The sequence below is a fragment of the Rhamphochromis sp. 'chilingali' genome (genome assembly GCF_963969265.1).
Source record: "Rhamphochromis sp. 'chilingali' genome assembly, chromosome: 7".
NCBI classification, from domain to species: Eukaryota; Metazoa; Chordata; class Actinopteri; order Cichliformes; family Cichlidae; genus Rhamphochromis; species Rhamphochromis sp. 'chilingali'.
The window spans coordinates 15,400,266-15,426,542 of NC_137934.1; the positions used below are offsets into that span (position 1 = coordinate 15,400,266).

Consider the following 26,277-nt stretch of genomic DNA (forward strand, 5'->3'; position numbering starts at 1 on the left):
CTATAAAACATTTAAAAATAAATTAATGCAGCCACTTCTTAACATGTATGAGGAGTCATATAAGTCCGGAATACTCCCAGACTCACTGAGATTAGCTACAATAACCCTTTTATTGAAGCCAAATAAGCCTCCGACTGAATGCTCCTCTTATAGGGGAATTAGTCTTATGGGATGTGATTGTGTGTAAAGCACTCTCTAGGAGACTAGATAAATATGTGCCTAATTTGATAACAGACAATCAACAAGGTTTTGTTAAAACGAGACAAGGCTATCATAATATAAGACGTGTCCTCAATGTACTTTATGAGAAAAACAATAGGGAGGACACTGCGCTGCTATCACTAGATGCGTGCAAAGCCTTCGATAGAACAGAATGGAATTATCTCTTACAAGTGCTCCCCAGATATGGACTAGGTGAAACATTCCTGAAATGGATCAGATTATTGTATACACATCCAACAGCACAATTTTTAACTAATAATAACGTATCAAAACCTTTAATTTACAGCGATCAACCAGGCAGGGCTGCCCTCTGTCACCAATTCTCTTTGTGTTAGCAATAGAACCTCTGGCCATAGCTGTGAGAGCAAACGCAGGAATATCAGGGATAAGAATTGGAGGAAGAGAAAATGCATTTCATATTTGAGTAAACAACTCATGTGCTGTTCCTTTAGAGCAAGACAATATCTTTCCTTATGTAGGAAAGACCCTGAATATTGTATTTATCCCCAAACTCTATTGGAGAGAAATTACACTATACCAAATGGCATCCCATCCTTGTTATCCTGGAAGAGAGCATGATCATAAGAATAAAAATGTTTTTTTAAACCAGAGGATAAACAAGACTCCAACCTATCTCAGTAATACCAAACCTCCAGATCCTCTTATAGATTAACTAGTCTCTTGTTTCCCCTTTAAGCCGTCTGTACTTCCAATTAAATAACGTCCATTTCATTAGCGTTTTGGTATTTTTGATCGGACCCCATATATTCTCTCGGTGCCTCTTCTGAAGCTCACAGATGAACTACTGGACTCTGGAGACCAGGGGCTGGATTTCTCATGTCGTTAAGCTTATTTCGCCATGGCAACACAAGCTGGTGTTATAATTCAAAGGCAAATTTCTATCGCTCTGCAAACATGCTTACAGCTGGCAATATGAATAAGCGATGTCAAATGTGCATATTCACTAAATGCCACATGGTTTAATTAATGGCTTCACAGAAGAACTTTTTAAAAGTGACTGCTGCCTTTCCTCATCAATTTCATTCATTTTAAAGCCTTAAAGCCTTCAAAGAAATGCATGGGTTCAAAAAAATATATGTCCAGTGTATTGAAATATCAGCAATACAAGGTGTTTCTGCTCATAACAGATCAGTGGATCATAAGGTTTTTCTCTATAATCTTTACCTTAAACTGCCCGGAGACAACTACGGCTTAAAACTGGTGCTTAATAAAAACATTTGAATTTAATGGGTTTCCCCCCCCCCTATCTTTAGTCACAGGAAGAACAAGAAGTCCCACAACAGATGGTTTGGCCGCCGATAGGGTCCTAATCTCTACATCATGGATTCAATTTGAGATGATATGAAGAGACAGACGACATTAAGAGAGAATAAATCCACTGAAGAAATGTGCCAGGTTCTCCAAGAGCAACAGAGTTGCCAAACATCTCCACAAAAAACAAAACAGTGTGCGCATGCATTTTCATTCGTACTTTATTAAAATAAATACATAAATAAAATTGATTTAGCCTTTTGTTTAGTTCTCATCCTACACCTTTTAAGCATGTTATTTACTGAACTTGTCAAACATACATACAGTGAACCGTGGCAAAGCTTTCCAAAGTTCTACTATACTATGTGTGGTAAAAGATCAGATCATATGTGCCCATTCGGTCAGAACATTATGCACTTGTAGCTCGTACCTTGCACTTCATCATGTCGCTGACCCTCTGCTGCATGGACTGCCCAGCTTTGGGTCTGACCAGGATGTAAAGGGCTTTGACCTCAGGGCAGGACCTCAGCAGCTTCTCCACCAGCACTTTTCCCATGAAGCCCGTGGCTCCCGTGATCAGCACATTCTTGCCAGCGTAGTATTCCACTACGGACGCCATGCTGCTACCCGTTGCGCCACTGCAGATGTCTGTCAGTCTGGTTTGTGCGTCTGTTGCTTGCTCTCCTAACCCGTCGAGGTCCCGGCCTTCACACAAGTCCTGCAGAGCGAGCGGGAGGATAAGAATGAGGATAGGCAACCTCAAACTTTAAATACTGTATCAGTGTCTCTAAAGCTGGTGTCAGTTTAAGCAATGAAGCATGCAGCAAGAAGCTAAATATGAACTGTGAATCGCACTAATGCAACAAGTGCACAGTTTCGCATGAATGTCCAGGCTTTGACAGATTTAGTCTCATGTATCTGGAAATGAAAACAAGCATTTCAATAAATTGAAAAATATGCATCAGTGGTGGCACGTCTCTGTTTTGACCTTCAGAGAAGAAGCATGTAACTAGTCTGCAAACTTTATGAATATTTATACCATGAGGGGGAGGGAGGGTGATGCTCAGGGCAGTGTGACATCAGCTGCATGTGTGAGCGTGGGTACGAGTGTGTCAGGTCCACCAGCAAGGGTTCAGCAAGATTTTAAGCAGCAACTGATCACCGCTAACCACAATAACCTTTATCATTTATTCATGAATGCAAAAAGCAACAAATCAGAAATTATTTTTAACTGTACAAAATATAGTAAACAATATAATTTGGTCATAGATTGACTCTTTGAATACCACTGACATGAAAAAGCAGCTTAATATTTGATTAACAGATGAGCCATTTTAGAAGCAAACTAGTTTAAAAAAAACAAACATCAAAGTTTAAATTATTCTACTAAGGTTCAACTCACTCAAATTCAGTTTGATAGAAAAAAAAAAAAAGAAAAGAAAATATCAGTTTGGACTCTGTATCGGTCTTGAAGGGACTATCAGTGAACAGAGGCTATGATGCAGTCTAGAGATCTATTCCCAGGTGATTCAACCTCCACTTATACCTTGACTCATGTGCTTAATGACTCCCATGACACGGGAGAGTTGGTCAGTGACTCTCAGGACCATCTACAAGGTGACAACCCTATTAGAGGTTAAATATCTGAGTCTCCTTCAACAGTTGGAACTGAAGCAGCCTTTTGGATGACAGGAAAAGCATCTTCAAGAACCTAAAACAAATTCCAGCTGCCTTCTGCTGAAGCACTTCAGACTAAATATTCAAACTGTCTGCTAAAAATTCCCAAAACTCCTTTTATCCATGCATCCAAATTAAAACCAAACTTAGTTTAGAAACAAAGTAGGGAAGAATGCTTTCATGTTACTCTACTGCTCTGCTGTGTTCAGATTTGGATATATAATACGTAACTGAGGACATGCAAATATATCGCATAATATAAATAGCTTTTTATGATTATAAACCGATTACAGTGAGGATTGCTAGAATCAAAATTAGACTATTATTCCCAGCTGCAGTTACTGTATTTATATGTCACCGCTTTGATCTCGGAAAACCAAACCTAAAACAGGGAAGGCGTTAGTGACAATCAGTGTCTGAATATAAACACAGGCTTCCACATACATCACAGTTAAGTCAAAATGTTGAATGTTGTCATTGTGTTTCTTAAATTTGTAAAGTCTTGGTTCAAACTATAGGATCAAAGGCATTTCTTTGTCCCCCTCCCCAGCCTCTCATGCACTTGAAGTGAGCAAGTGCATGAGAAATTACATTACGCCAGGGGCTTGGAGGCTGAAAAGACTCACATATATTAAATGTACAAGACTGCTGGTATATTGAAGTGAATGGTATGATTTCAGTAATGACAAAGTGAGCTGCAACCTTCAATCCCAGCAAACAAGTTTGGTTTAAAGCTATAATAAAAAAAATAAAATAAAATAAAATAAAAAATTAAATGCTAAGGCTTATCTTTAACCATCTGACATTATGCGTATTCCACATGCAATAAATCACATAACTGGGTTTTATGGCAGTTTTTAGTTTTATTTGACACCTGTGTTGTAACACTAACACTGACTCTGTTGGACTTTGCCCTTATTTCCTGTAGACAATAGACGACTATAACTGAATGCAACCTGAGAAGTCACATGGCCGCAGATAAGCTGCGTTTGTGACTCAGTGAGGGAGGTTGTGCCATGAGTCCATCTGATCAAAGCACTGTGTTGATGTGTGGGCTAAAAGCTCACCAGCACACTGCCAGCATTTGTGTGCAACCACGCCAACTAAGCATTGATAAATCACACGGCTCTTAAAGACTAGATGACAGCTACCGGTCTCTGGTTGGTGTCACCCCCCCATCCCCACCACACACCAACCAGTCACACAGGGAGGGTGGCAGCGCGCCCAGTCTCATCCAACTTTTTGGCAGCAGCCAATAAAAATGCAGGACTTGACTTGTAAAATTTTCACTTGGCAACAATAGGCACAACATTTAGCCAAGACTGATGCTTGATCAGCACCTTCAGTGATACAGCAGAGCTGTGATTGTACACAAGATGAAGCTACGCTCCTTCTCTTTGCTTCGTTCATCCTCTCTCCTGTGCTGCAGATTCCCAGCATGTCTGCCCAAAGACAAAAACCAAATCCTCCTGAGCCAAACGTGGCCCAGATAACAAAAACAATCTTGTATTTACTTGCTTTCCCTCCATTCTGCAGTCTGTGCATGCAATTTTAAAAATCAGATTCCCTTTCCACACAAACACGAGGAAAAAAGATGGGTGTGTGCATTCAGTTTGGGTTTCTACATGTCTGCACTTGAAAAACAAAAAATGTGTTCCAGAAACTAAACGCCGGGGCTCCTACTGACATCTATGTTTAATCCCAATTTTGTCCCATTATTTTAATTCGATATTCCCCATCTTCAACTTTCAGACAAGGCAGTATCTCCAGATCTACCACTCTGTACACACAGATGACAACAAGAAGAGGTCACAGTCAAGGTCCTCTGCTGAGGCCCCAGACATTTCAGCCTTGTTCTTCACATAGATTCCCTGTGGACAAGAGGACAAGAGCACATGGGCTGAAAGTCACTACAGATTAACGCCTGACAATGGAAATGTTCCTGCAGCTGGAAGAGTGTTGGAACGGCCATGCATGAATCAAATTCATGAGACTGAATGCTTGTGAAACACACAAGGTTACACAACTCCACCTCCTGCTTCTCTCAATGCCTGTCAGTTAAGCTGAAGGTGTCCACCCTCTACAAGCCAACATGGAAAGTGGGGCGAAACTGTCCATTATTCTCCTTACAGGCCTTTAGTTCAGAATTATGCATTTACAGGATGACTACAAGAAGTATAGAATACATACATCCCAAGTATTTGCTGAAAGTTTATAAATTGAATTTTGGTTCATTGAGATAACTAGTAGCAATTAAAGACACTTGATTTTAAAATGACACACACACACACACACACACACACACACACGGTAAACTATATCTAAAGGAGTTTAGGCACCGCCTCACGTTAACAAGAACTCATATGGTGAGATCATGAAGTTCAGGGACAGCTCATTTTGAAAGAAAAAAAAAAAACATTTACAATTTAAATTTTGCATCTATCGCCTTCAAGATGATCTCTTCGTGTACCTCAGGACCCCCTTCCAGCATCCCTACTAAGTTTAGTTTACTTTGGGGCGATCGTGGCTCAAGAGTTGGGAGTTCGCCTTGTAATCGGAAGGTTGCCGGTTCGAGCCCCGGCTTGGACAGTCTCGGTCGTTGTGTCCTTGGGCAAGACACTTAACCCGTTGCCTACTGGTGGTGGTCAGAGGGCCCGGTGGCGCCAGTGTCCGGCAGCCTCGCCTCTGTCAGTGCGCCCCAGGGTGGCTGTGGCTACAATGTAGCTTGCCATCGCCAGTGTGTGAATGTGTGTGTGAATGGGTGGATGACTGGATATGTAAAGCGCTTTGGGGTCCTTAGGGACTAGTAAAAGCGCTATATAAATACAGGCCATTTGTAGGAGCACCATTCTGACCAATTGCATGTGTCCATCTAGGATTTCATCATGGACCACAAACCTTCATGTCGATCACTGGTGATTACGACTCCATCCAATTTGTCCCACCACCAGCCCTGTTTGCTCACCTTTCAAGGTGAAGGGTCACATTTCTGACACACTGGAAGAGGTTGGAGGTTTGCCCAAGTCAACCTCCATAGAATCTCATGTTAAAATCTCAGATTTTGCAGCGTTAAAAAGCATGTTCAAAGACTGGTGCAAAATCATGTTGCACCAACCAAAATGCAGCCAAACCCAATGACTGAGATCACGGTGGCTACAACTTTTATACCGTCTCCAGGTTTGACATGCAGTCAGTATGAGACTTCAATACAACAGATGTCCAAGGAGCTGACCTTCAAGTGCATAACCTCAAAATTTAAAACATGAAATAAATAAGCACAGTCTGAACTTTTTAATCACCTAAATTTCTGGGTAACACTAGAGATTCAGGATCTCAACATGGATGAAGGGTCTATAGATAGTTCTTTTTCCTCAGGCACCCAGCATATTCTCTTGGTTTATTTTTGTCATACTGAATTAAACTTTACTTTTAAATCCCTCAGCCTGTCCTTGTCAATCACACAGATTATGAAGGACAAGCAGATATGAGGTCTGTCAGCAGTGACCTTGTTGTGTTGTCATTGGTGAATAAGACTGCATCTTCTTTTAGAGTCTATATTATGACTTGAAAGGAGAAGTGCTGGGCAGCAAGGACAAGGCCTGAAAGCTTAAGGGACAAGCTTCTCAGGTTATGATGCCATCTTGACAAAGTACCACATCACATCCAAAGTCACTCGGGGGTCACTTTAAAAACAGAGCTGGGTGACGCTCAAGGCATACAGCTCAGCAGCAGAGGTTTACTGTTGTCTGCAGCTAATGCTGCTGCACTCCGGCCTTATTTCATGTCTCCTTTTCTTCACACTGAGGGCATTTTTTGTATTATTCCTCAAAAGCCACTCTCCACAGGAAATCCACGCCGTTTGTCTGAGGAAGCTTGTTTTAAGCCACAGCTCTGCAGTCCTTCTGCCTCCGGCCTTTCCCCACACAACCCTTCCATTACTGGGTCAGCTAAATGCAGCTGGAGACGCAGGCAAAAATCGAGCTGCACAGCTGCACACTGGCTAAAGCCATTATAGCCGGACAAAAGCTGGCAGCGGGAGGAGGGGAGTGAGTGTGGGAAAAATAGAAAGAGCAAAATGATGCAAAATGCAGCCAATAATTAAAGCAGCATTAGTCAGTGCCAAGCAGCACAAAGGAACAGTCAGGCCCTTTCACTATCGCACAGTGATGGCAGTGACAAAAAGAAACCTGAAAAGCTCTGTTAAGTATACAACCACTACTGGCTGCAGTTTCACAGTGCTGTGCCAACATGGGACTCCAGGAGATGCACCTTTATCCGCCATCCAAAAGAACCACAAAAGTCAATACATCCTGCATTTAGAGACAGAGGAATCACCATCAAAGGCTTGAATCAACAGAAGCAATAGTGGTCATCCCAGCTCCTAACCCACAAGTCCACATTTCTAAATTTGGTTTTGTTAGGCTCACCGTGCTGTTTAAGGCAGTTTCTGGTTCTTGTCTCAATGACAATCGGAAGAGAGGAAATGAGTCTCTTTTCCCTGTCCCAGAGAGACTAGATGAGGGTGGGGTAATGACCTGACCACAAGATTAAATAAAATACATTAGCTGCTAAAAGTAACACTTGAGAAAAGCATGTTAATAGTGACTACTGGGCAAGCCCTTTAGTCTTTTAGTTACTGCTATTATGCCTGCAATTTACAGTGATAAGTGAAGTAAGCTAAATTTACAAGCCTCAGATAAAAATCTCACTAATATTAAAAGCTTATAATCATACTTTATGCATGCTATTGGAAAAACATATGTAGCAGAAAAATGTAGAATGAGGAGAGATCTATTGTAATAGTCAAGCTAAAGTACTAAGTGGACTTGAATAGGTTTGAGCTTAAAAGTTAACTAAAGCTAATGGATTAGCATTACTCACTTGTAAAATATATAGCTCATAGTTTTAAGTTATGATCCAATAGTATAGATAAACAGAACTGTCAGCAACTAGTTAAAATTATAATAAAAACTGTATAAAACATGAGTAACAGTTAAATTGTTAGGCATAAATACAGCTAATAGCCCAGCCCAGCCTCACATCTACTTCACAGCTGATCAGGTGAGAAATCAACTCAAGAGGACGAAGGCAAGGAAGGCAGCAGGTCCGGATGGAATCTGCTCCAGACTCCTCCGGGACTGTGCAGACCAGCTCTGTCAGGTGGCCCTGTACATCTTCAACCTGAGCCTGAGCCTGGAGAGGGTTCCTGAACTGTGGAAGACTTCCTGTGTGGTTCCGGTGCCAAAAATCGCACACCCCAGGGAGCCCAACCACTTCAGGCCTGTTGCCTTGACTTCTCATCTGATGAAGACCATGGAAAGGCTCATCCTGCACCACCTTCAGCCACTGGTGGGCTCAGTGTTGGACCCCCTGCAGTTCGCCTACCGTTCTGGAATTGGGGTGGATGACGCTGTCATCTACCTGTTACACTGATCCCTCTCTCACCTAGAGCAGGCGGGGAGCACTGTGAGGATCATGTTTTTTGACTTCTCCAGTGCTTTCAACACCATCCAACCCGCACTACTGAGAGGGAAGCTGGAGGGAGCCGGAGTAGGCAAACAGCTGACTGCATGGACCATCGACTACCTTACCAACAGACCCCAGTATGTGAGGCTCCATGACTGTGTGTCCGAGGTGGTAATCTGCAGCACGGGGGCACCGCAGGGCACGGTTCTCTCACCTTTCCTGTTCAGCCTTTACACTTCAGACTTCTGTTATAATTCGGCCGATTGCCATATACAGAAGTTCTCAGATGATACAGCCATCATTGGATGCGTATCAGACGGGAATGATCAGGAATACAGGGGGGTCATCAGTGACTTTGTTGGCTGGTCTGAGACCAACGTACTCCAAATCAACGCCGGCAAGACAAAGGAGATGATCATAGACTTCAGGAGGAAGTCACCCCCTACAACACCGGTGAACATCCAAGGGAGAGACATTGAGATAGTGGACTCTTATAAGTACCTGGGTGTTCACCTCAACAAGAAACTGGACTGGACAACAAATACAGACGTCCTGTATAAGAAGGGCCAGAGTCGACTCCACCTGCTGAGGAGACTGAGGTCCTTCGGAGTCTGCAGGACTCTGTTAAGGACATTCTATGACACTGTGGTAGCATCTGCCCTTTTCTATGCAGTGGCCTGCTGGGGGAGTGGATGCACGGACAGGGACAGGAGCAGGATTGACAAACTGGTGCGGAGGTCTAGCTCCGTGCTGGGATGTCCCCTGGAGTCTGTGGAGGTGGTTGGTGAGGGGAGGATGCTAGTAAAGCTGACATCCATCATGAACAACCCACGTCACCCACTGCATGAGTATGTGAGTGGTCTGAGCAGCTCCTTTAGTCAGAGACTGAAACACCCTCGCTGCAGGAAGGAGCGCTCTCGCAGATCATTCATCCCAACAGCAGTTAGACTCTATAACTCCTCAATCACGATGTCATAAGTCACTGGACACTGTGAACATCCACGGTCACCACTTCATGCATAATGGACCTTCCATGACCTTCCAAGCTATATAGTTTATGTCTTCCATATTTCAAACCATATCCATAATCACATACTGTGTATGCTACCATTGTATATAGTGTATTATCTTACTTTTTTTCATTGATTGTACTTAATTGTATTTTTGTATTTCCTTCATATATCTGTACCTGAGCTGAGGTGACGCAAAAATTTCCCCGTTGTGGGATCAATAAAGTCTTATCTTATCTTATCTTAATAGTTAGCCAAGCCAAGCATATGCTATAGCAAGGAGCTAATAGTGAGGCTATTAAATACAAATACAGGCTATTAGCGCCTTGCTAATAGCATTACCATTAACTCCTTTATACAACATTAGCTAAGACTGACATAGCTGTAACTGTGAAATTGTTTGTTACATTGCATAATATAGACATTGATGGATCTCGTTAAAAGAAGAGGAAACTACACAGTAATAAAACATCACCCAAATAATGTTTTTGTTCTTTTCGTAATAAAATGTGGTTCTGATGTTTTCTTGAGATACTACATAAGATAAATAAAAGTGTAAATAACCATCAATATAGAGGGCACAGAAATCAATAATAATATCCTTAAGAAAGAAATCATAAATAAAGATCAGAATATTTCATTGTTACAGTATTTTGTCTGGCTGCTTAACTTACATATGGCTAATCGAGTGTCAAGTTCTTCAAGACAGAGCTACTAGCATTAGCCATTTGAGCATGACTACAGCATAAAGGACATGGTGCCTACATGATGAATACGAGTGTGCTCCAGCAATGGCTTAATGTATGTTACATCAGATAAACCCACTATAAATGTGACAAGTTATACACTACAGTATTAAAGACTTTTTCAGCATACTGCAGCTCAACTCCCCCGCTCTGGTGTATGAGGCAGTAACTTTGTCCCTTACACAAACCCACATAATTGCGCAGCACTTTTTAAAAGGGCCCTTATCCAAGACTGCATTATCGCATAAAAACGGCAGGTCTTCTCTCTCCCACTCCATTTTTTTTTTCTAAGGCAGCTAAATGCTAATCTAATTAGAATTAATTATATTGGCCGTGGGCTTCAAGGATTTAAGCAGGACCTCTTTAATTCAACCTTTTCACTAAACTATGAGCAAGTGTCAACACAAAGGTCAGCGCTCTCCGTTAGATATCTGGCCGTGGGAGCGCTGGTGTGTGAGCTAATGTTTCTGTGTGCACGTGTATACGCTTGCGTCAGTGCGTTGTCGACATTGTATGCGATGGCAGAGGGATTCTGTAATTACACCAGCTGTCTCTGAGTGACAGAGCCTCCGTGAGCTGTGGTGTCCGTTTACGCCTGGCTTAGACCCAGGCTGCCAATCGCACCCGCAGTGCAGCTCTCAGGCCAAGAGGTCAGGAACTTGTATTGTGTGTTCAACATGGTATGAAACCCGTGCACGACTTTCAAGTAATAAACACTGTCCTCCAATTATTGGCTGGAATCAGCAGAGTTTGATGACAACTTTTCATTTTCTGTAATCTGTGTATGATTTCAACTCTTACCGACTCTTGGGAACAAACTGCCCTCCAGCTTTTCTTGAGGACAGTTGCAGTGGTGTGTGTGAAGCATATGCAAGTTATACCTGTGTACCAAACCAAATTTAACTAATTAAAAATAATAATAAATAATTCTGTAAGACTAAACCTGGCATCAGAAAATAGTTACACTAAGAAATAAATCAAAGCAATGCATTGGAAGAAAGAAAAATGACCTACACAACTTGTATCCTTAAATATATAGTTAAAACAAAATTTGCAACACAGTGAGTTTACATCAGATGGCTCAGTCATCCACACCTTTTTAAACAGCTTCCCTCAAGGCTGAAAAAGATATGCATGCTGCCATAAGCTTCACATGTCACATGTTCATTTGAATTCAACTTTCCATATGGTAAACAGTTACAGTGGAGGAAAAAAAAAGTGTCATTGTACGTTTATTCTGAAATAGCATCGCTGGATTAAAGTGGAAAAGGTGACAAGGAAAAACTACTGGAGTTTCATGGAAGCCACAATTACTCTGATTCCTAGAAACTCAGCTTTCATGCACTGAGAGGAAACCGATCACCTGTCCCATTGTTTGAGGGCCATGGGGAGAACAGGCCTCTCCCTGAACCATCAACACCAACTCACTCACTATAATACCAAAACTGCAATGTTATACTTTGAAATTAAAATTAGAATAATTGTTTATCATGCTGATTTTTCCCTTAATGCAAATACAGGGATGTAAATGGATTCATGGACTGCACAGAGCCATAAATCACTGATTCCCAACCAGGGATCAGTCTTCAATCCGTCAACCAGACCAGCTGAAAACTGGGTTATTATCAAAACAGGGAAGACAAAACAGTGCCTTTGTACCCCTTTGTCTTGATGTCTTGAATCCTCTTTTGTTGAATTTAAATTCAGACTTTGCATCAAGAATTTGATTCAGTTCCTCCATTGTGTCATCATGCATTTTAGCGGTAGGGCAAAAAGCACGATCCATCACTTGAGTGTACAAAAATTTCAATTTACTTCTCACTACATCATGTTCATTATGTAATGAGTGATTTAGGACACAGCCATATATTTCTTTGATTTCACTGAGCAAGCTGCTGGCAGTACGAGTATCCAGTTCTTTCAGCTAATGTAAAAAACACCCATGCAAACTCAGGCTGCAGAGAGCCTGCCAGTGTTTTATGATCTATTTGAGGGAGCCATTAGCAAAATGGCTGACCAAAGTCTCACTTTCCATAGCCAGTCAAGCTTAAATACAGTATCTAGACATGTTGTGATGATGGGTGAGGCGGTCTCAAAAACCTAATTGCATAAACAGACCAGTAGCACAGGCCATAGCCGCTCTGTTGCTTATCCCGCAGGCTTGTTATTTCTAATGTGGAAAGAGGCTTGCAGGATTTAAAGCTGCCATCAGTTATCCATGCAAAAGGTTGGTGGCTCAGTCAGAGATTGGTCCAACCCAAATGCTTTCACCAAGTTCTTTTAGATTTTTGCCAAATTTGGTCTACTGCCTGACAACACGCCTCCTACTGTAGATAGCAGTAGTGAAAAGGTTTAATACGCCAACAAAAGCCCTTGTTGCAAAATGTTTTCTTCACATCAAACAAGACCAAACAGTCCAGGAAAGTTAATGCTATACATCCACTCAATACGCGACGTCCAGATGAACAAAATCAACTTTCTGGGATTTCCTAACCTGGATGATCGAGCATGCATCAAGACATGACCAAGCCACGAGAACAATTACCCCATGGTGGATATTATTAGCCTCAAACTGAAGCTTTAATGGTGTCATGTAGTCAACAATGGCTAATGATTGGTTCGTTCTTTTAACCAATGACACAAAGCTCCCTTGCATGGAAACAGGTATCTGTGACCAAGTGATTTAATGAGCTATCCAGAGCAAAGATGGATTACAGTGAACACAGAGTAATGTAGTCCTTAACACACTACAGCATCACCTTCTGTCAATGCCAGCTAGGTTTGTAATTAATGACAGAAGAGCTCTCCAAGTACCTCATCCATTTATGCATCCTTCTAAAAACCTCCACCCATCCATCGTTCCTATATGCAGATTAAAGCAGATGGTTGTGAACATGAGAGGTATGAAAACCCACAGATTATTTCATCTGCTGCTGGACAGATTAGGTTACATTAATGCAACGAGATCTCTCCACTATACAGTTATGGGGCGATCGTGGCTCAAGAGTTGGGCGTTCGCCTTGTAATCGGAAGGTTGCCGGTTCGAGCCCCGGCTTGGACAGTCTCGGTCGTTGTGTCCTTGGGCAAGACACTTCACCCGTTGCCTACTGGTGGTGGTCAGAGGGCCCGGTGGCGCCAGTGTCCGGCAGCCTCGCCTCTGTCAGTGCGCCCCAGGGTGGCTGTGGCTACAATGTAGCTTGCCATCACCAGTGTGTGAATGTGTGTGTGAATGGGTGGATGACTGGATATGTAAAGCGCTTTGGGGTCCTTAGGGACTAGTAAAGCGCTATATAAATACAGGCCATTTACCATTTATAATCTTTATCTTTGGCGATTGATTTCAGAGAGGGTGTTCCTTGTGTCACAATCACTGATCATTCCGGCACGGTTGTAATAATATCTGAAAGGTGTGACAAATTTGATAATAGGGCACATACACACAAACACACGTAGTGTTTGGTGTCAACTTCTGTGAATGGAAAGCAAATATCTTTGGGCCAGGAGAACATGGTTATTGTTACTGCTGCCACTGGAGTGTGTGTTGATTTCAGGGAAAGAAAGCATGCAATCGGCTTTGGCCGTCTGTTGGCAGAAAGATTAGAAGAAAGGCTGCTCTCTTACTGGGACTGGAGCATGAACGTGGTCTCTGAGGGCCCACTTAGAGCTCTACCTTCCTGCCAGAATAACACATGTTCCAAAAATGAAGGGGTAACTGTGGCGCACTTCAGACAGATTCTCTTCAGCTAAAAATGGGTTGGCCTTAAGATTAAATGTGCTTTATAATTCAATTTGGTCTGGAGGTAACATTCATAAAAATTCATGTTATTTACTTGTGTATCTCAAAAAACATCCTTGATTCCTAATACATCACTGATATTTTGACATGTCAATATAGCAACACAACGTCTAATGTGTTTATTCATAAACCAAACCAGACGACGATATGAGAGAAGCACATTTTTGCCAATTTAGCTCAAAATGGAACAAGATGAGCGCTCTAGTAATGTTTGAGGTTGCTTTCACCCTTATACTGCACATCTGTTTCTCTTTGGGTGAATCAACAGTAGTCGCTCATCATGCTCTTATTAAATTTGGCCTAATATCTGGTTTTCCAACAGTTTTATATCTTGATTAAGTTTATCCCCCATGCTCATCGCTGACACCGTCCAGTTTTGATGGGAAAAAGTTGAGATGAGAACGTAAAAAGTGCATTTTCAGTGATATTCTGACACTCATCAGCGCATTATCCAAAAGGTCGGCATAAGCCTCTGCTCTGAGAGTGCCAAGAAAATTCTGGAAAACCTGCATAAATACTTCCCATGCTGCCGATTCTGTTGGCTTCAGTTTCCTTTTTAATTCCTCTTCAAGCATCAGTTCACAGATTATAAAACCAACAAAAACACCTCAACTAGGTTTTAGCATCACTTTTTACTTAAGTGCTGAAAAACATTGCGGGATAAAATGACACCACACCATGAAGCTGATACAAAATTATTACGTCACAACCTCAAATCTCGATTCCACTGGATCAGACATTCTCGTATAAACAGAAAACAGCTAACAGGGCTGATTTAGGGCCATAATTGTGCCAACTTTTACTGCCTCCAGTACGTGTAATAGAAGGCAGCGTTTGAACCCTCGTTAAATCCTTACTTAAACAAGTCAGCGTTCCAACAGATCCATCAAGCTTTGACTTTTAAATCACATGTTGTGACCGCGTGCCTCAGGCTTTATCTGGAGATGGGTCTTTGCAAAACCCAAAAACAAAATTGCAAGAAATACATTAATATTTCATCTCTTACTAAGCAGATGTTACAACTCCAATTCATCTGGAACACCCCCTCAAGTCAGACAAGTGGGTGGCAGTGTATGTAAACATTAGTAAAACTTGCAACCTATACTACTGTTGTGTGACTACCTAAATGAGTCTTTTAAATAGATTTCAGAGGCGTTTTTAAGCTAAAAACAAAAAGAGCAAAAAAACCCCCAAACAAACAGAAAGCTTGCTTAGAGATGCATTAATTGATTCTTACCAAGTTGGAGCCAAACAAGTCCTGGTTGTCCCTGGTTTTCAAATTTTACTATCGGAACGGACTCGATTCAGTAGTGCTCTCACTCCCAGCTCTGACATAAGACTTCCAAGGTAAATTGATCATCTACGCCATCCGTCCTTTTCTTTGCATTGAGTTGGAAGTTTCCCGGTCGATGTCAGTCTTGTTTATCCTCCTTCTCATACTGTATGTTCCGAATACAGTCGGGAATTCTCACAAATAATAGGCTAAAATTTCTGGATTTACTTCAGCTCTACCACCATTTTTAATAGAAACTCCTTTTTAACTGAGAGCTGTGGCTGATGTAGCCACAGTAATCAAGGCGTATCTTAGCTTGCTGGATGAATGACAAACTACTGGATTAACAAAGCTGTTCAACTAGTCATTTCTTGATATAATGGTTTTAATGTGCTGGTAAATACATTTGCAAAGGTCAAAAATAATTTGCTAAAAGGCTTTGTTAAACACTGAGCTGTTTTCAATGTGTGTTGTTACAACGCTTAACTTCACAGCTCAGGGAGTGGCAGCCTTCGTCATCAGCTCTGCTGTAGATGGAAGATGCATGACAACAACTTTGACTAATCACTGGGTGAGTGAGATCTGTTCGATATTTAAAACTAAGGCAGTGCTGAGATAGTCGCTTTGGCGGCTAGCCATGTGTCCTTGTATAAAGGGCTGGGCATTTATCCAAAACATCCCAGATGCAGACAGCTGGGTTGGGCCACCCTGCCACAAATGGCCCTAATGGGGTCCCAGACAAACATCAGTCCAAATGAGCCCCAAAGGCTTATTCCATTTACTCCCATAAAAAGACAAAATCCAGGAGTTGTACTTTATGACTTAGGGTAGTAAGTTTAAGACACTCAAGCAACCAAACAAACTGAATGCCTCAGCATGAGCAGTCTGTCAGTCCAGTCAATCAGCCAGCTGTTACATCATTCAGTGGAAAATCTTGCTAGACTTGGGAGGTGAATGAGGATGTACTTGTTTGACAGGCAATACAAACCAAGACAATGTAAGAGTTTAAGATTAAAATGAGGAAACCATTTGGGGTATAGCATTGTTGAAGTTCTATTTAACAAGTAAGCACAACAGCAACTTTAAACACTAGAAGTTCATAAAAAAAGTCTAATTTTACCATCTTCGTAGGGCACGTGGAAGACACATTTAGGCTCGGAAGATTATCATGCAACAAACTGGATGAATGGATCAATGCAATTTAGGCATTTCTTAAATACTGCAGATTTATATAATAAATTCATTTTCTCTAGATTTGCAATAGAAACAGATTAAACCTCTTTTATTAGCACTAACTGCTAAATGAATCAAGGCTAACAGCTTCAAGAAGCCCCCATCAAACAAACAGTTCAAAGCAAAAACTAAACTAAACTAAAAAAAACTGTTTAGAATGATATAGAACCAGAGCTACGGGTCTGATTGGAAGATAACATCAATAGACACCCAATAGACACCCAATGCTTTTCAAACCATGTGCACAACAATGAACAAAGGAGTCTACAAATCCTATCATAGATATTACCGTCTGATTAAAAAAAAAAAAAAAAAACAACCCCACTTAAAATGTTTAAAATTTCAACAATGACTGAAAACATTACATTATATTTTCAGTATAACTCACATACTGTCGGAGCCCTTCAAAATAAAACTGAGTTTAAATCCAGAAAATATGATTATAACACACATCTCATGGCTTGATGCTGTGGAGGCAACGCATAAAGAAAAAGACCAAGTACCTCCCTTCTTATGAAGTTAAGCAACTCTTCAAAACCCTCACCGTGTTGGTTCGGAGGTTAGAAGCGCTTTATTCAGCCTGTTTCAAAGGAAACCCTGACACATTAAAGGAAGTAAAGACACAGTTCCCTTTGATATCCAACCTTTTTTACATCAAGTTTCTTTAAAACCTGGAGTGTGGGAATATATTGCATGTGGTGATTGTTGTAAGCCTTTGTGTTTGCTGAATTGTGTTTTGAACACACACCCACTAAGATAATGTCCAACCTATTATGCAACACAGGCCAAAGACTCAAATTATGTTCAGACATTGTGCGGTGGTTTGGGTGTTTGTCTTTTCTCAGGAAGTCTTATCAGATCATGACTGACTTTGTTTTTTGGGTTGTTGTTTTTTTAAAATTCTTGCTCAATTACTCAAACGATGAATCGCTTCTTAAACAGTCACAGGTCATACATTAAAGTTAGTTAGGACATGCAGGAAACCCAAATTACATCCCTGAGGCTACAACATGCTTGTAGCCATGTGTGAAGCGGCATTCAGTGAAACTGTGAAACCCCCGCTTCACTCGTAGGATCGTGTTTCTGGAAAAGCTGTCACGCTCGCAACAATGGTTTAATGCAACTGAGAAAGTAACACTGCAACACAAACTTGAACTTTGAGCAAGTAAAGCCTCGAGTCTGAAAGAGGCGAGCCATCACCAAACATGTTCAAATAGGCCAACTGATAAAACAAGATTAAAGTGAAGACTAATCTGGTCTCGCCTACATTTATTTACACTATTTAATTGGCATCAATACACTGTAAAGAACTGCCTAATAACTACAACCAAACCAGAAGTGCTACCTAGAATCATTTTCTGGCACGTTCTACAGTTGTTTGTAATACACAACACACATCTATCTGTCCATCTACACACAAGAAATCCTGATGTGAAATCTTCTTCCATGCTCCGCTGTGACTTTGTTATGACTCTGAAGCGAGTACGAATGGGAGCTCCTGGTTTAAATCTCCCGAATTTAATTCAGACGTAACCTCAGAGTGGTCTTATGCTCCAAAATACTCCCCTGTGCTGTGGTTGGTCATTGACAACATTAATCAACACAGACAGAAAAAGCCTCTAAATCCTCCAGTGGGTATCACCCTCCAGTGACAAGCGGTCATCAGAGCACCCATGTCCCTGTGGGGATCAATGTCACACCGTCGCTTCGATATTCCCCTCTGGTTATTAACAGCATGGAGGCTCACAGGAACCACAGATGGAGAGAGAGTAGCAAGGTGACATATGCTAATTTACAACATCTGCTCAAACCTTCAATTTAAAAAGAAAAAAAGGGGGGGGGGGGGGGGAGTGGTGGTATTGCATGTTTAAACCTTTACTAGTAAAATCTGATTTTTCAACCTGATATGGTCTGAAAAATACACTGATAGAAAACACTTGAAGATGTATGGAAATCTTAATATTTTCAAGATTTTTCCCCATTTACACAATAAAAGAAACTACTGTCATACAGGAAGTTCACCTAAAATAAAATACAGATAATTAGTAACATAAGGATTCCACCCTTTTGGTCCTACATCTCTTTTTCAGTGCGAGGCTAATCTGAGGACCAGTGTTGGGTGTAACGCGTTACTGTAATTAAATGACATTTATCCTCACCATCCACAGCCTTAAAGCACCAAACACTGATTCAGACGTGTTCAGGTATTCCTATGACAAAGGGCAAACCAGGGACATGTCTTCTTCATTAAGCCTGTCACAGGGGTGTGCTACTTTTAGACTATTTAGTCTTTTGGCATCTTTAAAAGGAACTTTTCGGTGTTTGTTGCCAGGGATTCAGATGTTTTGATGACATTATGCAAAAAAGTAATGCGCCTGCAAAACAAAGTAATTCTCCAAAACGGTACTTTGGTTAATAAACATGAACTTGCTTTGGAGACCATGACAAGCTGCGGAAAGGCGGTTACACTCCTAACCAGGGCTGCAACGATTCGTCGATGTCATCAACACATTGTTGACGCGTCATATTCTAAAACCACGCAAATGTGTTTATGTAAGGAAGCTAGGGGGCACAATTGCCTCTATCATCTGCCAAGACTGCAGTCAATACTAATGAAGAAGAACAGAGCGAACAGCACAACAGCTAGTTTGTTTTTTCCCCCTCACATTAATCTTAAGGTTTATTTTGAATGGTAAACCTCTTCAACCTAACATTAGGTAGTTAATCTATGGGTTGGACCATATATATCAGTTTAATTGGTTTTGAACATGACACCATCTGAGACATGATATACAACCAATATACAAGCACAGGAAGCAGAGATAAGAGTTACTGAAATAATCACTGACTAATCAAAGAAAAATTGGCTGATTAGTTGAATACATAAATATTCATTTGTTGCTGCCCTACTCCTAACCTGACACACAGTACTAGGAAGCCCAGTGTGACTTGGCCCTCATTTCCCCATCATGCAGATACAAATGACCCCAACAGAGCACTTTGCTCCTGGGCTGCAGGATTACTTTTGGTTTCTTGAGTTTCTGAAAGTAGAATGGGAGGCAGAGCCTTCAGCTTTCATGCCCTTCTCCTGTGGGCAGGATGGGACTATGGGACTGAACTGTCCGATAGTTTGTGTTTTACTCTCGTCTTGGAGCTCTTCTGTTTCTCTAACTGGTAGCAGTACATGGCCGGCCCTCCCTGATGCCGTTTGCCCTATATACACACACTAATGCCTACAATACTGCATTGATGTATTTTATTGTGAACTGAACTTTGACTCAATTAAACACAAAATAGTTTTTCTTCATTCATTCGCAGGCTGCGCAGTACATTGCCGAGGGCTGCTGCTGGCCTGTGAGATACAGTTTGAGATGGGTGGATTTTGGCTTCTTTTAGTGTTCCTTTGCAGCATTTATCATTTAATAGCCAAAAGCATTTTAGCTCCTCACCAGTTCTTGCACTGGCTTAGCTGGTATGACTGCATGATTCTGAACCCTACTGTGATGAAAAGGCGGCACAAGTAATCAAAGGAGTGCAATCTGTAGTTTTCCACATATTCAAATCATCACAAAGATGAAGCCTCTTATGTGTTTATGAAGCTGCTGCTGTTGTTGTTGTTGCCATGAAATGAAGATGTCAGATGGGTCAGAGGATATGAATGAATGCAGATAGACAGAGATAAACGGCACACCCACCAACAGGATGAGCTTTTATTTCCTGTTAGCCTTTTTAAACACTCATTTCAGGGCAGTCCCTTTTGTTCTAATTAGAATGAACTGCCACAAAGTGACAATTCTTTTTTAAAATGTATTATTTAATGCCACCAGCAAATGCTAAATTCCCTGTTTACCCCAAGGAGTCTCACAGTCTAGGTGATAGATTGGCACAAAATGTTTCACTGTGTGGACATTTATGGCTCCGCGACCAATTAACTGACCTCTCTGAGGCTGTGTTCCCCTTTTCAGAAGACCTCTAAAGAAAGCGCAGTGAAATTGAGTTGATGCAGCTCTGTTTCCCTGAAAATTAATCATAAGAACTTTCATGCATAACCAGGCAGTTGTCATTCCTGAGACATAAAGCATAGTGTAGCTTTTTGCTATGGCTCAGTTGCACACAAGCTTTTGTGGGCATCACATGGCAGCGCTGCAACAAAGAAGGCAAATTTCCAGTGGAGTCCCATTGAGCATTAAACGTAAAGCGCTATACAAATACAGGCCATTTACCATTAAACAACCTTTAGCCCTCCAGCTCCCAAAGAGCAAAGTCTGTGCGATGACCAAGAGTACAGCTAACTATCCCTAACCCTAATGGTCGATCTCCCTTTGTGCTGCCTCCTGCATGTTTTACCCATGCAGCACCCGTGACAAAACCAAACTGAGCATTTTCTGTACAGTTCATCTCCTAGTTAGATGTGAGATCAGTGTCCGAGTCTGATTGCATGTGAAAGAACACCCCTTCCTTCATTTAAAGGTCTTGAGTGTTCCCCTGGAACAAATTAACCTACACACTTTAACTGGTACACTTCACAATATCCAGAGGTGAATGCATGATATGTTGCAGGTTACAATGGTTAAGCAGGATCAAATGTTCAATATGGCTCTCTCTCACCAGGCTGACTGACGACACTAACAATATAAAGAGATTTAGGGCCGTGCGGGACCCGCTTATCTGCCAAAGAGGAAGCGCAATCCCCTCACCTCAGACCACAACTTTATATCAAAGCCCTCTTAAAACTGCAGAGAAAGCAAAAGAATCATCTTCCAGCATGCAAGTAGGCTTAGTGTGCCATATACTACTACTCTGTGGTATGCACATGCACAGAGGAGGTGTTTTGGAAAGAGCAGAAGCACATCTCCGGAGCATTTAAAGATTTATTAGATACCTGAGAAAGGAGGGCAGAAAAAAAGTGCAAGTGTAAAGCAGCTGTTGAGAAAGAAGTTTGCAAGAACACATGAAGCAATCCGGAAGCTACATGAGGGACTTTCTTTTTTTGTGTTACAAAATGCATCAAGATCATTTTAAAGTATGTGCTGAAAGAAAACATACATGTGATTTCAAACTGGACTGCAAATGCAGGAAGGCAGCGGGCCTTACCTTTCTGCAGTCATAAACACTGTCTAAACGCACACACACTCCTGGACACGGTGTGCACACTCAGCTAACACTTATCTGAGAGCCAAATATAGGCCATCCCTTGAAGATAATTAGAACTCATTTTGTGATCCCAATTTAGAAATCAGTGCAAGAAGCTTCTCATGTCGTCCTTTACGCCAGAAAGTTATGATAAGATACGAAATAAAAGACGCTCCCATGAGGAGATGCAAGACTCAGAGAGGGGACAGCCCCCCTCAACCCAAAAATGAATGATTTTAACTGGTTTTCTCATAATGCATGAAATCAGTATTATAATCTGCTTTGCATATGATCGACGAGGACAAACAGGAGGGTGTTTATATCAGATATATCTGATTTTTATCTGCCATCTTCAACTATTTGTTTGACCAGTCATGGAAAGACTTGGTATTGTGTGGGGAGTGGATACTGAACAGCGAGGGAGAGGCAAGTGAGTCACATAAAAATAAGTATTAAAAGAAAGAGCTAGGCAGATGTCATGATTTAGTACCATTTTAGCTGTTTATGTGCCTTTCTCTGACTCACACACAGTAAGCAGCCTGATGGACAGATAAAGCTCCTTTAACAAGCGCACGATGGGGAATTTATGGTTCAGAGGTGTTAGCACACGGGAAGCCTGTGGGCAGCTACTGACCATCTGCATACCTGCAGAGAGCGTCTGTTTTCAGATGGTGGCAGAGTCAAATATACGTGGTACAACTGGTCTGTGTGTGAGGTTGTAACATCTAAAGAAACAAGGGAAAGTTTAAAGCAAGTCAACTACCTTTGCTGTCAAACTACCACTGAAATTAATCAAAACTAAAGTAAAACAAGCAAATCCACTGTTCTAGAAACCTGCTGAAACTAAACTATATTCACAACAAAAGCTGAAAACCAACTTTAAAAGAGTAAATGGAAAACGTAAAATCATAATGACTACAGCTAAAGATGGCCCACCTCTTCATTAGATTTTTCATGAAGTGCTCAAAGTGCAAAAACAGATGCACTGGAGAAATTCAGCAGCGATGTGTTTCACTGGAAATCCTGATACAGTTACCAAGAAAACAAACAAACAAACAAACAAAAAAAACTGGTTGTGAGCACTTTCAGGTGGGAACTATTTTCTTCCACCAACCAGCAGAAACTTGCATCTGGCTGACTTAACAGCTGAACTAATGTTTACCTTGGTCAGACTGAGCCTCTAGTCAATAGCTATAGGGTGACATATTTACTGGGTGTAGTTTATTAAAAAAGAAAATTGTTCCTACTTGAAACTGCAACAACAAGCTTTGCTGTTTTTTCTGACGAACTTGGTGATGAGTTCTGGAAAGGGACGCTGTTAGAGAGGTTTTCAAATACCACACACTGAGTGCCATTTAGTGTAATAATAGTTAAGAGAAGGCTGATATCAATAAAGGTTTGGGGACAAATGGTCAAATATCTTTAATATAATTATACTTTTTGTTTATTGCAGGGTGAACTGTCCCTTTAACTCTCTATGGCGATGACAGTTAAATTCACAAACTTCATGTACTCCAGCCTGAAAGCAGAAAAATCACATCTGTAAGGGAATCTGTACTCAGTTTATTTAGTTTCACGGGGCTCTGATGTGCGCTCAAGTGGCTCCAGAAAAATCGGAAAGTGATAATAATAATAAAAGAAAGCAAGGCCCTGAACACAAGCTGGTCACCACCGACTGACGCATGGTGGAGAGTGATCCCAGTCAGACCCCTGAGCAGACAGGAGGGGACTGAAGTGGGTCGTTTCCACATGGCACACCACACAGACACGTGACCGTCACCGGGTCTCTTACCTGTACCCAAAGCTAACACACACACACACACACACACACACACACACACACACACACACACACACACACACACACACACACACACACACACACACACACACACACACACACCGACAGTTAGAAAGCAATTTAACGGAATTTACATCATCTCAAATCAAGCAAACGCTCTCCACTTCAACTGCGTCAAGACACCGAGCTCCACAAGCACTTACTTCCGGTGTAAGATTTCAAAGTAAAAATAAGTAACAGGGAAAAAGAATGGTAGGGTACCAACATTATTTGTTTTTAATCAATCAATGAATCCCAAGATTATTATAGTAAACTGAAAATAACCTAAAATTATTAAATTAACATTAAGCACACTTCTGCAAACTAAAATAAAATTTTAAAAATTGAGTTTTAGTCCAAATAATATAATAATTTAAAAGCCAAAACCCAAATAACTAAAGTTAAATAAGCAAACAAAGAAAGGGACTGAAAGGCATGCCAAGGTGATGATCAAACACTCCAGAACTATAAATGTTTTTATTTAACAGGGATCTTAACATCTGACAAGCTGGAAACAGAGACTATTGGATATTTTTTGCCTGAAAGTCAAATTTCAGAGTTCAGGATTCATTACTTGGCATCAAGAAGCCAAGTAACCACAAATTAATTAGATAGACAGATAGTACTGTGAGGTACTACAAAAAAGCTAAAGGAAAATAAAAATTAGACCATTAATGCGCAAAAAGTAGAGCAAATAAATCATATGCACACTATAAATCTAAGAAACTCAGGCACCAATTTCCTTTCTGCTGTACACATAGCTATATATTTGGGGATTTGAAGCTAATAACAGTATATATATTTTAAGTCTTTATATATATATTTTATTTATTTATTTATTTTAAATGAGCAGTGTAACTCAAGAGTCGATCTAAACTATTTATGCCAGTGTGAAGCGACTCAAAGTGTACAAAGCCAAACTTCAAACCATCACTTTTCAGTTTCTAATCAACTGGTGTGGTCTGACTATAAATTTTAACCTTAATATGCAGATTTAGGCAGAAGTGTTTACCTGTAACAGATGGTATATTTGCGCCAAATCTGATCATCTTCAGTACAATGTCATAAAATGTGCAGAAAGCAACAAATAAACAATTAAAATGAAATTATTTAACAGGATCCTACATGTGGTTAGCTATAAAGCCATAGTTTTTTTTTTTTAAATTGTTTTAATATGAAACCCAGCATTCCCACTTCCTGTCTAATTGGCACTATCGGCTGCCGGCTTTCCGCAGATGCTCCACGCCGACTGCGGCTCCCTCTGCCCCGCTACCCGCCGCCCTGACGTTCGGAGGCGGCTACAGCTTCGTGCTAACAGTGTGCTCTCTCTTTCCCTACACAACCCCCACCTCTACACTCAAACACATCACGGTCAAAAAGCGAAAACACAGCGAAATGTAGCAGCTGGCTGTTCACACGGACCCTCTGAGCGTTTTCTGCCCCGGCGTGCTGATGCTCAGTCCCGACCCCACATCCGACAAAACGGGTATAAGATGCTCGGCCAGCGGCGTGCCACGACACACCACCGCGTCCCTAAATCATTATCAACCACTCACCGTGAAAAGGCGGTCGCTTATGCGTGAAAGGAAGAAGAAAATCGCTCCCTACCGTAGACATCGGTCGGTGCTGGTGGATGCTTCCTCTTGAAGCTGTCAAAGAGGCTGTGCGGCGCAGCAGCTGCCGTCTCTTTGCCTCCTCCCACCGGCCGCCCCTGGCTCTGGCTCGTCAGGATACCTCCAGGGTAAGAAAAGCCCGGTTCTATAAAGTCGACAGACTGCCTGCTTGTCTATCTGCAGACTAGAGCAGAGAGACAGACCGCTACACCAATATGAGCCTCTGAGTGAGCAGGGCGTGTCACACAGCCCGTGACCCTCCCCGGTCCTGCTGCGTGCTGAGCCGCTGAGCCAGCGCCACACCAAATTTCATTAAAAAAAAAAACTGGGGAGTTAACGTAGCATGCTTGGTATGCACAAGTCATCTGTAGCTGAAAAAAGAAAGTGAGAGCTGTGTAGTGAGTTATCAGATTAAAAACTTTGATACATGACTGACACAAAAATAAAGTAGGATATTAGTAATTGTGAACGATTTGACGGATTTCATGGCTAGATTAGTACTATGGGAAATGGGGAATGTAGCTTGCAAAACACAAGAAAATGTAATAGCAAGAATATATACTAAAAAGACAAACCAGTTAATACTTATAATAAATATAGATGGCTCCAACTACGCAGAAGTGTAACGTTTTGTGCATACAAAATCCTCCTGAGAACCGACCTATGCATTTTTGTCCTCTGTAATGGACATTTGTTTTTGGTCTATGTCTTTTGATTTATTTGAGCCACCTTACTAAGTCCTGATGTAGTAAATACAGGACTTTTCATTGATATCTCATGTGTTTGGGTGGCCTCTTTCAGTGCCAAAGAGGAAGGAAATCACAAAATAAGTTCAATGTAAAGATTCCTTTCTCTAGGTTCCCAGGAGGATATGTGTCTTCTCCGTGCACTGAGGTGAATCATTATGTCCCCCTAAGACCCAGCAATTACATTACATCTGACATTTTTAGCCATCACAAATAAGAATGTTTTCAATTTAATTCACAACCAATCCCA

The 26,277-nt window shown here is 41.3% G+C and overlaps 1 protein-coding gene across 3 annotated transcripts in view; it reads right to left on the reverse strand.

The window, feature by feature from the left end:
- LOC308399387 (fatty acyl-CoA reductase 1) overlaps positions 1-26,050 on the reverse strand; it is a 62,938-nt gene extending 36,888 nt beyond the window's left edge. Inside the window, exons 1-2 of one of the 3 annotated variants that reach the window (XR_013972152.1) lie at positions 25,277-26,050; positions 1,925-2,212 (exon numbers count right to left, since the gene is read on the reverse strand). Coding sequence is in view for 2 of the 3 variants with exons in the window: in XM_080886621.1 (XP_080742747.1) it covers positions 1,925-2,212; positions 25,277-25,285 (297 nt within the window). In the remaining variant the exon portion in view is untranslated. Of the gene's footprint in view, positions 1-1,924; positions 2,213-25,224 lie in introns of all 3 variants that reach the window. The other 2 variants (XM_080886621.1, XM_080886622.1) reach the window with 2 other exon arrangements.
- Positions 26,051-26,277: the final 227 nt, after the last annotated feature.